Source organism: Pseudopipra pipra, chromosome 2, assembly GCF_036250125.1.
Source record: "Pseudopipra pipra isolate bDixPip1 chromosome 2, bDixPip1.hap1, whole genome shotgun sequence".
NCBI classification, from domain to species: domain Eukaryota; kingdom Metazoa; phylum Chordata; class Aves; order Passeriformes; family Pipridae; genus Pseudopipra; species Pseudopipra pipra.
This window is the reverse complement of record NC_087550.1, coordinates 30,705,163-30,721,471: the sequence shown is the minus strand read 5'-3', so window position 1 is coordinate 30,721,471 and position 16,309 is coordinate 30,705,163. Positions and strand designations below refer to the sequence as shown.

General features: G+C 37.1%; 1 protein-coding gene across 1 annotated transcript in view; it reads right to left on the bottom strand.

Annotated features, from left to right (window-relative positions):
• ACER3 (alkaline ceramidase 3) overlaps window positions 1-16,309 on the bottom strand; it is a 55,481-nt gene that overhangs the window by 5,330 nt on the left and 33,842 nt on the right. Inside the window, exons 4-7 of the mRNA XM_064644835.1 lie at window positions 14,920-14,972; window positions 12,696-12,777; window positions 11,538-11,573; window positions 2,920-2,978 (exon numbers count right to left, since the gene is read on the bottom strand). Of these exons, the coding sequence (XP_064500905.1) occupies window positions 2,920-2,978; window positions 11,538-11,573; window positions 12,696-12,777; window positions 14,920-14,972 (230 nt within the window). The remainder of the gene's footprint in view (window positions 1-2,919; window positions 2,979-11,537; window positions 11,574-12,695; window positions 12,778-14,919; window positions 14,973-16,309) is intronic.

Below are 16,309 nucleotides of genomic sequence, written 5' to 3'. Positions count from 1 at the left end.
TCTCTCAAAAGAAGAGGCTCTTTTAGAATAGATATCCCTATACTAGGGAACTTGTTTAAATACAGTGTAACAAAATTACTTTTGTGAACACAGACCACCATGACCAACAACTAACCAAATGAATGGTATTAGAAAACAGTAACCTCGTGTATTTTAGACTTAAGTGCTGCTGGAGACAGAAAAAAATCATTTTAATTTTGGGAGAAAAAAAAATCCTGTTTAAGATATGGGAAACACACTGAAGAATCAGATGCAAAGAAGTGCATCATCAATAAACTTAGTTTCCCTATCTACATTCAGGTTGGACCATAGAATTGTAAACTTGCTACATGGAAGCCTCCTTTCCCACTAATCAGTCAAGTCCAAAAGCAAAGCCAAACCCAACCCTAAAAGGCTGCCATGAAATACTGTTCAAGTTATTTTTAAGTGTTATGAATGCACGGTTGAAATTCTGGGTTAAAATGCATTCCTGAGCTGCTTTTCCCTCCACTGTGTGTGCTACACACAGCACATGTTTCAGAGCTGTGAGCACTGGGAACAAAAATGTGCAAAACATAGCAGGTAGAGCTTCTTCCACAGGGCAAGTTAACCAGATACAAGCTGTATATGTTAACAAATGCACTGCTAATATAAACTATCAAAACTATTACTTGTTTATCTAATAAATGTGTGGAGCATCATGCAGTACATGGCAGAAACTACATTGTAATATTCCCAACTCAGTGCTCCAGGGACATAAGCAAGACCAAGACATTAAGGAGCACTAAATAGTACATTAGACATGCTGGTAAGTAGGTAATTATAGATAGAATTGTTCAGGGAATAAACGCTGGTGTTTTGTGAAGGAATGAGAAAGAGACTGGCATCATTTATTAATAGGGAACATGCTTCATGAACAGAGAATAACATTTGCCCAGTTGTCATGTTGTCAAGGAAGCAGACCAAGAAAGAGATTGAAAGTGTGGGGGAAAACAGGCAGGACAAGGAACAAATAATGAGGACAGGATGCAATGGTAGCCTGGAAGGAATAACATGCTGTTATTTGGGATTTTCACTCTAAAGTTAGAGTGACTTTAAGCCCCGCACTAAGAAATATGATAGGAAGTGAAGTAAAAAACAAAATAAACAGAAATCAGGGTCAATATTTAAACTGAAACAGGCTTGGACAAGTGCTAGCACTACTGATGGAAATACAGGAATATGTTCTAGCAATGCAGAGAAAGTAAATCCAAAAGTGTGTTTGGAGATGAATTTTAGAGAAAAGAAAGGGTACCTTCAGGCTGGCACAGCTTCTCTAGCAGAACTAATTCAAAATTAGCAGTAGTTTAGTTAAAATTTAGAAGTAGTTTAAACCTACTTCTCTCCCCATCCCAACTTTCTAACCAGTTTGCACAATATAACCAAAGGGGGGAAGTAAGTCATTGTAGGGCCCTGTTGCAATGCAGTGATCAAGCTAATTAAGAATATACACTCCAAACCCCTAAAACTGAAGCAAAAAGTAGGTGGAACTTCAGAGACAGACTTTGCTGGAGGAAAACAATGAATTATACTGGTGATGTTATTGATAAAGACAGAAGACTAAGATATACATCAGAAACAATGGGAATGCACAGCTGTGTGTAATTTGCAGAACTAAACAAATAGCAGGCCCAAGAGTTTGTCTATACAGACAGAAAGAAATTTAATCTAAGCGACTAGAACTGTGCTAAATCCTTGAATAAGAACAAAATTAAAATGACTTGAACTTGATTCAATTTAGTTCCCCCTGGAAGTGAATTAATGTATATCACTTCAGATCTTTAGGTTAGGATTAAAACTTCCAGTTCATGGGTTTGAAAAGTGCCTTTAAATTGATGGTTGTTTCTAAAGCTGCAACACACTATTAGCTTGTTATTTTTGCTTAATAAAACTCTGTGAACATTTTCACTTGGTCTGTCAGAATTTCTTGAGGAAAGCCAAACCACATGAACTGAAATTGCAATTGGAAGGTGATTCAGTGCATGTACTTGATCCTTGTGGGTCCCTTCCAATTCAGGATATTTAATGATGCTATGAAACTTCAAAGTCACACCTTTTGTGAAATTTTTCCTTGTGCTCCTGAACAGATATGTGTGCAACTCAAAACAAAGTTTAACAAAAAGCACACTTAGAATGATGACAGTAGAAAGAAATAAGCAATTTTCAGGGGCAGTCCCCAAATACACAAGAACACCAGCAATTCACATGGCATAGACAGAAATGGACACCCAACTGAGTTCCTGAAGAGCTAAAAGTATGTGTTTACTACAATACTCATTCAATTCTATTTTCTTCCCTTATACCTACCAAATCTGTGCTCTGAAGATTCTAATGCTTCTCATGTCTCCTAACACTTCTAATACCTTTTGTTTGTTACAGTTTTTACTTCAATTTCCATAACATATACCTAACTTTACCCAGCTGAAACTGTAAGAAAAACTATCATTTTACATCTTTTACATTTGAATTTTAAATACTAGAGCAGGGAAGAAGAAGAATGGAAATTACTAAGTGATGGTTCTGCTCTGCAGTCTTACTCTTACCACTCTCCAGGTATCATCATTATTTTGAACACTAGAAATAGATTTTGCATTACCCAGCAATATGAAGACAAAAACTCCATTCCCCTTGAAGTCCCAGACTAACAGCTGAAGCCACTAGCAGGACACTTGGCAGTGAACATTGATCGTAAATGAAGAAATCTCAGTTTAGTTTATTGTTATCCCAGTGGCTTCAAAAAGTGTAAGGTGATGAGCCATTCCCTATGAACCAAGCAGAGCCCACCAGCTAGCATTACGTACCTAGTCAATGAAATTCTGCCACTGCCAATTTCTTACGTTAAGCCCACCAAAAAAAAGATGCAAATGTCATGTTATAATATTGAATTAAATAGTTACTTACCATAATACTATATAAACGGATCGTAGAACTATAATAGAAACTAGTGTTCCATACATGACCTGGGGAAAAAAAGAAAAAAAAGAGATAAAATTCAGCAGTTGGATTCGAGAGACCCTATAAACCACTACAGGAGTAAAAAAAATTTGAAGCCTCTATTGTTTTTTTGATTTCTTAGTCTCAAGAAAACACCATTCCTTCTAACTTCCTCTCAAGAAAGCCTTCCATTAAAGTTTCAAATAAAAGTATGATTCTAAACCACAGCCTTTATGCAATAACAGGAAAAGTCAGTTGTGTAAAACCAGTTTCACTGTTTTGAATCTGAAAGCAAACACTAGATGGCACTCGTAAACCATCCTGAAATCAAAAATGGTAACTAACTCCTGTCATCTTTTTGTCTCTGCATTTTAGCTCAGGATTCTGTAAGCATCAGCTAAAATCACTTTTGAAAGCTGTACTTCTTTCACTGATATCTAATAATATTTTTTCCTGAAAGCAAACACCTGAATAGACTTTGCAGTATGCCCACACTGAACACCAATATAGAAGAAACTTTCCAGGAAGCATTTCAAACAACTATTACAGATTGTTGGGATTCAATTTAATTATATAGTGGGAAGGCTGTATGCTCTGAAGATCCATGAGGAAAATCTGGCTCACTGCAGGCTTGATGAACTTGCATGCAATTGCCTGACATATATAAAAAGTCAAAGTAATCATTTATTTTCTGCCTCGTGATCTTTAAATCACTGGTTTTTATTCACAAACTTAGGATTCATGTAACACCATCTCCAAGATGTAAAGACTAAAGGAAAGGAAAAATGTGGTCAGTCATGCCTAGGAATTGATGCAGAAGCTGGTGCAGTAGGCAGGATTTTTAGACACTAATGACATTCAATTACTCTCTATACTTTTTATTCTGAACACTGTTTTCCTCCTGCCAAAAGGCCGTTTGTTCCAAGCAGCTGTGCCTTGCTCTTTGCCTCTCTCCAGTGGCCCACAAGCCCCTCGCTATTTTTTTCTTACTTGTTCCCTGACTTAACTAGGAGCAAAATGGGAAAGGTTAACTCCTATCTAATGCTGCATGAAAGACAAAAATGACAAAGCTTTGCTGTCTATTTTGAAAAGCCACTAAACCTCACAGAAATGTGTCTACAAACCAGTGTCCCTACCATGTTTTACTGACCTCCTGACACCCTTTCTTCTTTTAAACTATGTTGCCTTCGAGACAAGGACTGGCTCTTACTTTGCCGTTACTGGGGCAGTCAGGTACTACTATCCTGTAAGCATATGCACGCATCTAGTCATCTGACATAAAATAGGTAGCTGTAATACTGCAAAGTGAAGTATTCAAAAGTCTATAAAGGCAAATTTGCCAACTCCTTTTAGCTTTAAGGATGAGGTTAGTAGTACACACCATATGTGCATATCTATCAAACAAGACAGACAACAGAGCCCTTACGTTTGACAACAGGTAAAAGTAAGCTCCAATATTGACTATTCAAAGTTATTCAGTACAGCAGCTCTTCATATGCATTCAGAGTGAGATTGAAGAACTTCAGTAAATAAATTACTATTACTGTGTGTTCTGCTCTGTGGGCTAATTGGTTCTGGCTCGTACTTTATACAAAACTGTTAATTCCAGTCCCCTTGTTGGGGTACAGCATATAAATCAGGAAATAAAGAAAACCAACAAAACCTGCTAGACACAGCCCAAATATCAAGTGCCTATCAGTCCCAAGCTAAAGGTAGAAAGGAGAGTGCTCAGGTGAGCTAGGTGCTGCATGCTGGTACAATTCTTCATTGCTGATATTTGGCCTAAAAAGACCCCACCATATAACAAATACAGACTAAATGTAAAACATTAAACAACATTTACTTTACCAGCCTCATGTAAAACAGCCTGTTTCTTTTTTTTCTAATCAAATCCAGTAATTTATTCTAAGAGAGGGATGGCACATAGGAAGATGGTAGTCGTAGAAAGGCTCCTCTAGAATCCAGATTACAGTTTGATGCCCTTTCTTTGCTGATCTCCTCCTTCTTACAATTTTCATTGCTAAAACACTCCTCTGCAGCAGATATATAGGAAAAATCTATCCATGAAGAGAAATTTCTGTCATACACATTAGGAGTGTGACCCCCTTTATGCTTGTACCCTAATTGCTCTTGGATTCTTTGTACAAGGAGTTAAACAGTGTCAGACTATGCCCAGAGAAACAGATCTTACAAGCAGCCCAAAGTCCAGGTAAAATGCTATTTTTTTTAGCAGTTGCTAAAAGTGGGAAAGAGGAAAAGCTAAGAAAAGCTTTCTTTGTAGAGCTTCCGGCTTGGTATTTCCTACTGAACTGCTTAATGGCTTGCAGAAGAGGACAGTCTTAATGGAGGGAGGAAGGGAAAAAAAAATAAAAAGAACTTTGCAGTGACTGACGAAAAATATGCCCACAGCTGACAGTTCAATTTCTTGTCTTTTCTGCTCCCCCACCCAACCAGGTTGTTAGCAGTAAAACACATTTGTGTTTAAAAGCCTGTGAAAGACTGGAACAACAAACTGTTCTGCTCTGCACGCTCCAATCCTCCACGCTGAAGGTGAGCACTGAGAGGGTGTTGCTGTGATATGCAGAGACTGTAGCTGCATGTTTTGCTACAGCTCTTTCTTACTAGACGGCTATACACCAAGCTGCATAATTCAGTTTGTACTCCAGGGAGCAGTGCTTACTTTATCTGTTTTACCAACTATGGATTTACTATTTTCATCATGGTAAAAATTTGTTAGGTATAATCCATCCACCCAAAGAAGGATAAAGTACAATATTAAAAAAAAAAAAAAAAATCTACCTTAATCAAGTTAACTCAAATTTTTCCATTCCTTTAGCTCCCTTTGTTCTTCTTCTTTAACTAACACATCACTTAAGTGACAGATGAAAACCCAAGCAAGTTTTCTGCTCTTTTATCTCACAGTGTCTTTAAACTGTAAGCCAAAGAACATTCTTGTACTGCAATTGAAACAAAAGGAAACAGTGGAATCTTACCACCTTTTGTTATCACTAGACAGTTCCTTCTTTGCTGTTTCAGATGCAAATAAACCTGCACATATTTCAGCTTTGAAGCCCGTATCTTTGCAGTTGGGGAAAAACCCAAAGTTTGGATTACCTGAAAAGAAGGCCAAACATGAAGAACATCCTTCTAATTTGCAAATGGGAAGTAGGCACTTCAGGGCTCTATGTCTGGCAGCACTTTTGATGTGGAGGCAGTTAAGCAAATCATATAGATTCACTTATGGAAGTCAGAAGCAAAGTTGGTACTCCACACTGAGAGGGGGGAGCACACAAAACTGGTTCTTCATCTACCCTTCTAGTACAGAAAGCAGAAATAGCCTGCTATTTCCATTTCTCTGTTGCCTCTGCTCCTGGCCTTCTGCCCATCCTTGGTTAATAAATTCGATTTATCAGCCTCAAATATTAGTATACACATTGGGAACAGCACTGAGAGATTCTAGGTTCTTGGCAACCACTACTTATCTATTAATACACCAACCAGCTATCAAAAGATAGTTAGCCTAAGTACTTGAACTCAGAAACTGTATTTGGAATTTGCAACAAAGAAAACTGACTTCTACATGTTTCTGGATTTCTGGAAAAGAAATTTGAGCCAAGAGAAAAAGAAGGACCATCCCCAAGATGATGCTGAAACATTGAGTAACTCAGCACAGTTACATGCTGCCTTGATAGGTCTTGAATGAACTAATTCAGATTCACTTGGTTGGGCCCTGTTCAGATGCATGATCATCATCATGGCTAGGCTTCGTGAATGAAGATTTGGGGAGGGCTCTACCCACATTTGTTACAAGTGTGCTGGTGGCTAAAAGGGCCAATACAAGATAGACAAGATCGGTTGCAAAAGGCACAGCAGAAAGACTCCTTAGGTGGTATATTCTGCAAGACACGATTCTTTCTGCATTGTCTTTTCTCCTCGAGAGTGATCCTGCGTGCATTCTCAAAAGCATCAGCAGTGTTATAGATGGCGTGTCTCCAGACCTCCTGATTGGAGGCCAGAGTAGACCAGTTATGATGATCAATGTGGCCAAGGCTGAGATGTTGTTTCAGGGAGTCCTTGTATCTTCTCTTCGAGGATCCTCTCTTGTGGCAGCCGGTGGCAAGTTCACCATAAAGCAAGATCTTAGGTAGGCGGTGGTCCTTCATCCTTGAGGACGTGCCCTGCCCAGCACAGCTGTGTTCTCAGCAACATGGCCTCAGTACTTGTGACTGCTGCTTGTTCTAGAACAGACATATTAGTCACATAATCTGACCAGTGGATGTTTAGGATTGTACGGAGACAGCGTTGATGGAAGTGTTCTAGGAGTCCCAGGAGGTGGCGGTAGATGACCCATGATTCGGATCCATATAAAAGAGTCTCTCTCTCCTCTACTCTACTACTCAGATGCATGAACATGATGGCAAAATGACACAGAAGTCAGAAGACACTGCTGTAGAGCTTCTGGGACACTGCCTGTCACAGTGAACCAAGCTTCCCCTTCAATGACTTGCAGAACTGAACCTTTGGAGAGTTAGAATATCCTTCCTCATTCCCTAAGCTACTGCACAGGTAAAAGCACTAACCAGAATGAAAGATGTACTCGCTTTCTGGAAGACATCCGCAAATGGTCTGTGTAACAGCGAAATAACACTCAAGTCAGTTTTATATGTGGTCTTCAACAGGACGACAACAAAACAGAAAAAGCTCTGTGGTGAAGACATGCCTGAAAAGGTCATTTTTATCAGATGCTTGGCAACCTGAACATACAGAAAGTAAGAACACATTCCCTTAAAAGGCACAATATATTTAGCCACAAGCCTACAACTAACTGTTGCCTTAGCAGCCAGAAGGACTCTGGAGAGCTGGAAGACATTGAGTGGGTACACACAGATTCCCCAGAATGGGGAGTCCTGTAAGTCTGAACAAGTTGTGTCCTGATATAACATATTCTTCACGCAGTTTCAATCTCCCCTATGTACTTCTACAGACATATTTCATTGTGATTTCATTTTTTTCTTAGTACTTGTATATTTAAAACACCCATAGAGAAAAATGTTACTAATTTTTTTACCAAGGCAAATGAAGTACCTTTTCCTGCTTTAGTCTCTCTTACTCAGTCACCTTAATTGGTAAATCTAATACTTGTATTTTACTTCTATCAAAAGTAAAAAAAATCACTGTTCATGTTATTGTGCTGTGATCAGTAAACATCCAGGCACTCCCTCTCCTCCTTTGGTAATCTGTTGAGCAGTTTAGAAGAAGTATGGTTGGTATTTGTCCAACAGCGCATCTCTTCAATTTTGAACCAGTTGTCATCCTAGTCCTCAAGTCTCCCAGTTATCTCTTCATCTCCTCCCCTGTACTCAGTGATGCCTCTGAACTTTGTATCATCACAAATATCATCAGTACACTACTCTTTTTCCTGCTATGGGTTGTTAAAAAAAACTCCCAAAACAGTCCCACTACTTATCCTAAGAAAATCCAGGCTTTTCATCATCTCCTTTAATTATTTTTCACTAGTCACTCCCTTACCCTATTCACAATTCTCATAATAATCTACTTCTCCAGCTTGCTTAGTTTCTCATGGGACACCACAACTACATTCTGAAATGTCTATTTTTTCATCACATTTCCTAATGTAGAAGAAACAGCTATTTAATCTGATTTTCCATTTACCTTTTAATTATTTGTTTGCAAAAATTTGCTTCAAACTCTTGCAGCAGATGACTATGCAAATAAAATAGGTTTTTAGATCTATTTTATTATTCATGTAACTTGGCTCACTAGCTGAATGAGGTTTTTCACTGCTACAAGTGCAAATGCATAGTCAGCATACGATATGCGGCAAGCAAACAAATTAGGATGGAAGACAATGCTTTGTAGGTGACAGCTTTCTAGACCTCATCATATTAGAAAGAAGGCTACTTACTGTAAGACTTGACTTGAAAAGTTTAACTGTCAAGGTAATTTTGTCTGCTTCCAGGGCTGTCTTATATTTGTGTGTCTGTGGCTCACTATACTAGCAGCTGGTCTTCCCCAACCCCTCTTCTTGTATAAGCACTAATCTACATGTGGTAAACAGGGATGAACAACTAATCTGATTTAAAACTAATTCCGAGGAGAATTAGTTGGTGATTTGAACCTGAACCTCAAGTCAAATTGCCATCAGAGAGTAAATTTGTGTGCCAGATGGAAAAGAGGGGAGAGGCACAGCTGTTTCCTGTGACAATGATGCTGGCTTAAAAACAACTGGGCAACTTCGAAGTAGGGTTGTTTAGCACCTTGAAAATTAGGTAATAATAGTGCTCTAGCCTGAGCAATTTGAATGTAAACAAGACAATATACACTGGTAAAGGCCAAGGGTACCTTTCATTTAATTGATGAGGTGGCAAAAAAAGCTAGTTCAGTTGTCAGGCAGGAAGATGTTTACTTCCTTCTAATGATGTGCTGCCTCCAACTGCCCAAAACATGCATCTCATCACTCCCATGGTTAAAGCACTAAGACCCTTAAAGATCTCCAATATGTGGATGGAGAAAAAGAAATTGGTCTATGTTGCCATGTGCCATGGATAACAAACTGAAATCACCATTGTGCCTTGCTGGCAGTCAGCAACTTACGAGCCTAAGCTGGGAAGACAAGTAGAAAGTAATTTGCGGAAAACTGAGGCTTGGATCCTGGTTGCTACATATAATACGGTCCTTTTCCATTCTTACTGCTTTTCTTTCACGGAAAAAAACACCCAAACTGAAACAATGAACAATATTAGGTTGTCCATGCAGTTATTCCCCTTTTTGCAAGCCTGATGAACTATGCTTTATCTCCTGATGCTGCTTTCTAACACAGTTAGGGACCAAGACCGTGTTTTAAACAATGATTGCATGAGCATATTTAACTGTACTTCAAGTCCACATGACCCATTCAGTTGGAAAATGCTTACTGAAATGATTTTACTTTTTTTTAATGCACAAGTAATGGACAAGTATTAAGAAAATAACTTTGCTTTGTTGTGCAGTCAGAGAAACATTTCCTCGGGATTTACAACATATTTGGCAAAAACTGTGAAAAAATGAGTACAGTACTTGAACATTTGGAATTCGGCCATAACTGTATGTTCTCCATAAAAATCAATTTGCAAAGAATTGTTGTAAAATGTCCAGCACTTTTATTGGCCCAAATATTTTCTACATGGATTCCTTGTGTATAAATTATAACAAAGAATTCATACTTTGAACCTAAGAAAAATCAGATGCAAAAAAATTAAAGGTCTGGGGCAACAGTTTAAAGTTTCCATATTTCCTTGTTTCCCAACAAGTCACAATATCTATTGTCTTAGTATTTGTGACATGGGACAATATCTATGCCAAACGCATCAAACTGGAATATAGTGAGGCTGTGACATATTTATTGCAATAAATGTATGTTGGGTAAATAAATGATTAAAGAGATAAAAGTTCATAATAAATAAATAAGTAAATAGTAAACAAAATTAGTCTAAGTCGCTTCATTCAAAACTAGTTATGATCAGCTGAGTAAAAACACCAGAAATTGCTACTTTCATCCCAGTCAGCATCTTCCTGCTGGAAATGTAAGCAGGGGGAAAAATGGGAAGGATTTAATTAACATTATAAAAAACCCCCACCCTGCAAGTTTCTCTTGTATTAACAGGTACAGCAACAATTCATGTTTCTAGGAGAGATTATCTGGAGCAGCTGAGAATGTATTCTGTTGATCAGCGCCTCACTAATCCAGCAACAGGAGCCACGTATCATTTTTACAACTGCTGATGCAGCAGGCACATTTTGACAAGCAATGGCACTACCAATTTTAAAAATTAAGGCTTTAAAGCTCTGTCCTGCAAAGAGCTCAGTGCCTTCTGCTTGGCAATTTTTCAGCTGTTACTCCTAATCAAAAAATCATAAATGAGGGAAAACTACCTGTGGCATACAGAAATGAGCATCTTTTCTAACCTCCTGTGAAGAGGAAAGCGACACAGTCCAATCCCCACAGGCAGAGGATGCATATTAATACTCCTGAGTTGCTACAAAAGGAGCCTGTACTAAACATGCCATTAAGCCTGTACAAACCAGTCTGCTAAATAACCCTAGAAGGCATTCTGTATTTAAATTCACCTTGAATTTACTCTAAGTAAAGTCAAGTAGTTAAAAAACTCAATCAACTAACATGTTAAAGCAGAGAGAAGAACATAGTACTAAGTCACACAGGCCATGTTATGATGCAAGGTCATAGTTTCAAAGCAGCTACTAAAGGAAAAAAGCAGAAAAGGATTTCTTAAGCTCTCCCTCTCGCACACACCTTAGGGACACCCTGTTATATTTGCCTCTGACGAAAACCAACAGAAATATTAGGTCAAATGCTAAAACAGAACATGCATTAAACCATTCAATTTTTTCAGCTCATTAAGTGAGAGGATGGCAACGTGACAGACAGCAACATATTCAAAGAAAAACCAAAAGGCAAACTGTTCTTCCCTTTCATCTTCCTTCCAGCTATAAAATACTATAAAACATTCCACTAAAACATCATAATTAAAAAACAAGATTAGCTGCTCCAACAAAGCAAGATTTACCTGATGGAATACAGGCTCTTTCAAATTTAAGTAAACCTGGAAAGATTAAAAAAAGAGAAATAATTTGCAACACAGAATGACTGTAACATTATTTATCTAAATATTGCCAAGACTTGTTCTGTTAGAATCAAGCCATAAGTGTCTATCCATGCACCATTAAAGTTGATTAAACATTTGAAGTTTCCTCTGGCAATACCTGAGGTTTTAACTGTGGAATTATTTTAAATTAAGAAGCACAAATAGAAACATTAACGCTTAACATTAGGCTTCTCATTTAATAGAGTTGCAGCACATACAAAACCAATTAAGATGCTGAAATTACCAGACACGTTCTCAAAATGCATTGCAAGAAGAAAAAGTACTCTATTTTGATTTGCTACTACTAATGTTTTAGACAATAATTTAACATTTCAATTCATTTTACAAAAACCTAGTAGTTCTTTCTTTTGTTAATTAAGGTAATTTAATTTATGCTCTTAAATAGAGAAAGGCACTAGACCTTAGGCATAACGTGCCACAGGTGTAAAAAATTGTAGGAGAAACAGAAAAGAACAGGGTAGAATTTTGACAGCTGAAGATGACTTACAATATTACTTATTTTCTTTAAGAAATGGCTATCAACAGAAATTACGAAGGAAATTTCATCTGTTGGTTGACAGCACAAAACTGAGTTTATTCATAAAGGGAGAACACTGCGCTGTGTTTTGAGCTGTGACAAAAAAAACCAGAAGAATGTTAACTAACAGCTGAATTCTTTTCTTATTCTGGCTGTTTTAAAACACCAGTCAATATCCTGGACTGAGTATCACAGTTCACTTTCTGAAGCCTGTTGAACAGGATGATTCTTATTTCTATAGATGAATTCCAGTGAGAGAAGGTGAGGAATGCAGCTTGTCCAAGGCCTCATAACAAATCAACAGTGACTATTTTTCTCACATTCCTATTCTAGCAACTGGATTATTGCTTTTCCCCTTCATTTATTCTATACAGTGGTTTAGATAGAAAGGTGGCCAGCACATCATTTTCCCAACAAAAGAATAATTTGTCTTTCTTGACTGGAAGTGACAGAGATTCAGTATTGCCTCTATAATGTTCCTTTGCTAGCAGGAAAATTGTCAACCTACAGGTGAAAATGCCATATTAGAAAAAGTTACTTACTATGCTGACTACAAAGCTGTATGTTATTAAAAAGAAAAGCAGCGGATAATTGACTGTGTTCTTGTACTTGAAACATTCATACCTGGAAGAGAACATAAAGCAGAGTAATAACATTCATCACTTACCATATAAAGGATGCATTTTTCAAGGTATATTATCACAAAACTTGGGAGCAAATTTATCCTAATGGGTCTTAGACCCTTCAAGAAATTGTAAGTCTTCCAATAAGGATGTATTATTTTAATAGAAAAATTCATACTTCTACCAATAAATGTTTTTTTAAAAACATTTATAGTGCAAAAAAACCCCAACACCAATAAGCATATACAAAAAAAAGTAACGCACTCTAAGAAAAGAGTTTGTAAAACAGAAGTGTTTTCAGGAGGTGCTTAAAGGGTAATAATGGATGTCAAATTAGAAGTTAGTCTGAAATGCAATACAGCCGTCAAAAAACATTACATCTGTGAGCTAAAGGCAGTGGAAAAAGGACTGCCTTGCAAAACAGTGAACTCCAGAGATATGTTAAAATGCAGATTGTTTGTCTTCACTACAGTCACAGTACAGTAAATTTGCTAGATTGGGTACTGGTAGAAGTGGAAGGTAAATAGCTAACTGCTCCCAGTATGTAAAACAATCAATTAAAATTAGCTTCACAATCTCTGCACCGTGCCTCAGTCTCCGTTGTGATGGAAGTACACACACATTGCAGAACACACTTCCATCAGAAATAAAGGTCCAAAATATCTGAACAAAGATGAACTTTGAGAAGCCCATCATCATTAGGGCTGGAGAAAGTTGTCTATAGAACTCCAAGTCACATCTGTTTAGTTTATTTGTTTATAAACTTTCAGAAACAGACACATTCATGAATGAACAAGAGGAAACAAATTAAAAACATATCTGGGGAAAAAAAAAATCTAAAGGCAGCACAACGTGCTACATTGCAAAATGGCTTGCTGAAGTAATTACACAGCTTAAGAGTCAGCAGGACTGAATGACGTATAAGGAAATGTCCTGTACAGAACCACCTGCAATCTGCCTTCAAGAAAACCAAAACGATTATTAAAAGCCTCCTAAACTGCACATTAGCTCATTCTTTTGAACATTTTAATTGCTACCAAGCTTATATATACAGAATCTTATTAGAGCTATAAATGCAGTGACAGGCTTCAGCGCTTTTGAAGATAATATAGTAACCACTGCACACACAAAAAAATATTTTTTCAGACAGATTTTTATAGCCACTTCTCATGTTTTTTCCCAATCACATTCAAATCAGGCAAAAGAAATGCAAAGGCAGTTTCAAGGAGATAGGGAGCTACAATGGAAATATTTCCGCTAAGAGAGGCATTAGGATTCTGGTCCTGAGTTTGTACAAATCATACTAATGTATGAATCACAAATTGAGGGTTATTTCCACAGACAGAGGTTTAGTCCTTGAGCACCCCGACTCCATTGCAAACTGGTAATCTTTACCAAAGACATTACAATTTTCAACAGCTGGATATTTGATATTTTCAAAAGCAAAAAGACTTTTTTCCTCTCTTTTTGTCTGCAACAAGTTGATTTATCATTTACATTTTCCAAGTGACAGAATAAATCATGTTAAATCCAGGCCTTGCAGCAACAGGCAAGTAAAAGCCAACTTAGGGTATTTTCACAGTTGTCAAATGTTACGTTGCTCCCAAAATTAAATGGTTGAAAACATCCTGGCATTGCATTAAGCTGTCACACATGTTCCAAAACACTCTCCACAAAATATGCATTTAACTCTTCATAAAATCTTTTCTTTAATTTTCCAGATGAGTGGAAAGCAGGTTTAGCCAGAAACCTGAAGTGTTTTGAGTCAGACTCCATCATAGAAATCCAGCTCCAATAAATTATAATGTTGCTAATTTTGTAGGTGTTACTGAAGTTGATTTTATTATGTCTGCTGTTTTTATACCAAGTAGCACTGAGCTCTGATTGTACACTACACTAAATCTTTATTAGAAGTGGGGTTTTTTCCTGCTAAAAAACACTGGTAAAATATATCTAAATTAGCAAAAACTAGGACTAATGGCAGCCTACTGCTCCAATGTCATAGTGCTGTGCAAAACCAGACCTCACCAAAAGCAGTAGAAGCTTCATCTCACTATACACTAAATTTGGCTTCAGAGACTGCACATTTCAAAAGTTAACATTTCATAAATATTTGGGGAAAAAGAAATTAGCAAATACTTACAGGCAGTAGACAAACACACAACAACTGTATATCATTGGCAGTTCATCCAACAGCTATAAAAAGCAAAGACATTAAAATATGAAAACTACTTTTAAATCACAAGCTTGTGTAAGTTAATTAAGGAGAGGTAAGTCTTCAGTAAACATGAGTTTTTAAGTCACTTGGATATCCACCTTCTTAACTGTACTTTAAGATATAGCAGTGTCAAACCCTATTCAACTAGCAAAAGCTTCTGTGCTAACCAGTTATTACTCTGAATCTTTTGAATATTACTTTTCATAAAAGCCCACACCTTCAAAGAATCTTGCTATGTGCTGTTCATACCTTTTAAAAAATTTGTAAGAATTAGTTTTGAAAAGTCAGATTGAATAAGACCATCCCATCTATAGCCTTATAGTCAGTAGCATCTTCTTCACAAAGAAACTGAAAAGAATTTTTTTCATAGCATAAAATACAACTTCAGCCCATTAGGATGAGCAATGTGCTTGCATGTTTACTTCCTAATTTTAGAAATTTCTTACATTGTTTTAATTCAGAGACAGAAATTTTTGTTTGTTTGATGTGGGGTTCTTGTTCTTTCTGTTGTGGGGCTCTTGTGGTGTGTTTTGTTGGGTTTCCTTCCCCCTCCCAGATTATAACTGCATAAAAAGACTCGCGTGTTACAGCTAAATCAGTTATTTTTCTGAGAACTTGCCATATTAATAGAATGGAATTAAAATAGTAATCACAAGATAGTTGATTTCTCAAGAACTGGTACACTCAAAACTGTCATTTATCATTAGAAGGAAAAAAATCATAGTACCATTTTCTGCTAAAACTTTTCTCATCAAAGAACTTTAATGAATTTTTGCTCGTAAATATATAGCTAAACTTACCTCCTCTTAGGAAGGACTGAAAATCACGAAAATGAAAAAGCACACAAATGGATCAATGAAGATCCACAGCCTCTGATTTCTAATATGTTAAGCAAACATTAATAGTTAGGCCTTTTAGAACTTGATTCATTCCTAAGAAAAACAAGAACTAGATGCAAAGAAGATTTTGATCTTTCTCCATCATCACTCTGAAAATTCTTGATGGTTATGCCTGTAAAGAAATTGCTTTCCTACTACTGATACAGGGTCCCTGACAAGCTCAAAACCATGTTTTTCTGAATAATGAGACACATTAAGAGCAATAGCAGCTTACGCAAACCCTGTTATAAAGCCAGCCTGATTCTTCTTGGTTTGAGATAATTTTTCTAACTGTGCAGTCAAAAATGACATTTTAGTTTTGAAATTTCATACTGGGTTAAATCTAATTCTTTACAGAAGGAGAGAGATGTATTATCCCAAGTGCTTGCTGTGGTTTTGGTCACAGAAAGTTCAGGAAATGTTTCACAATGCTGCTA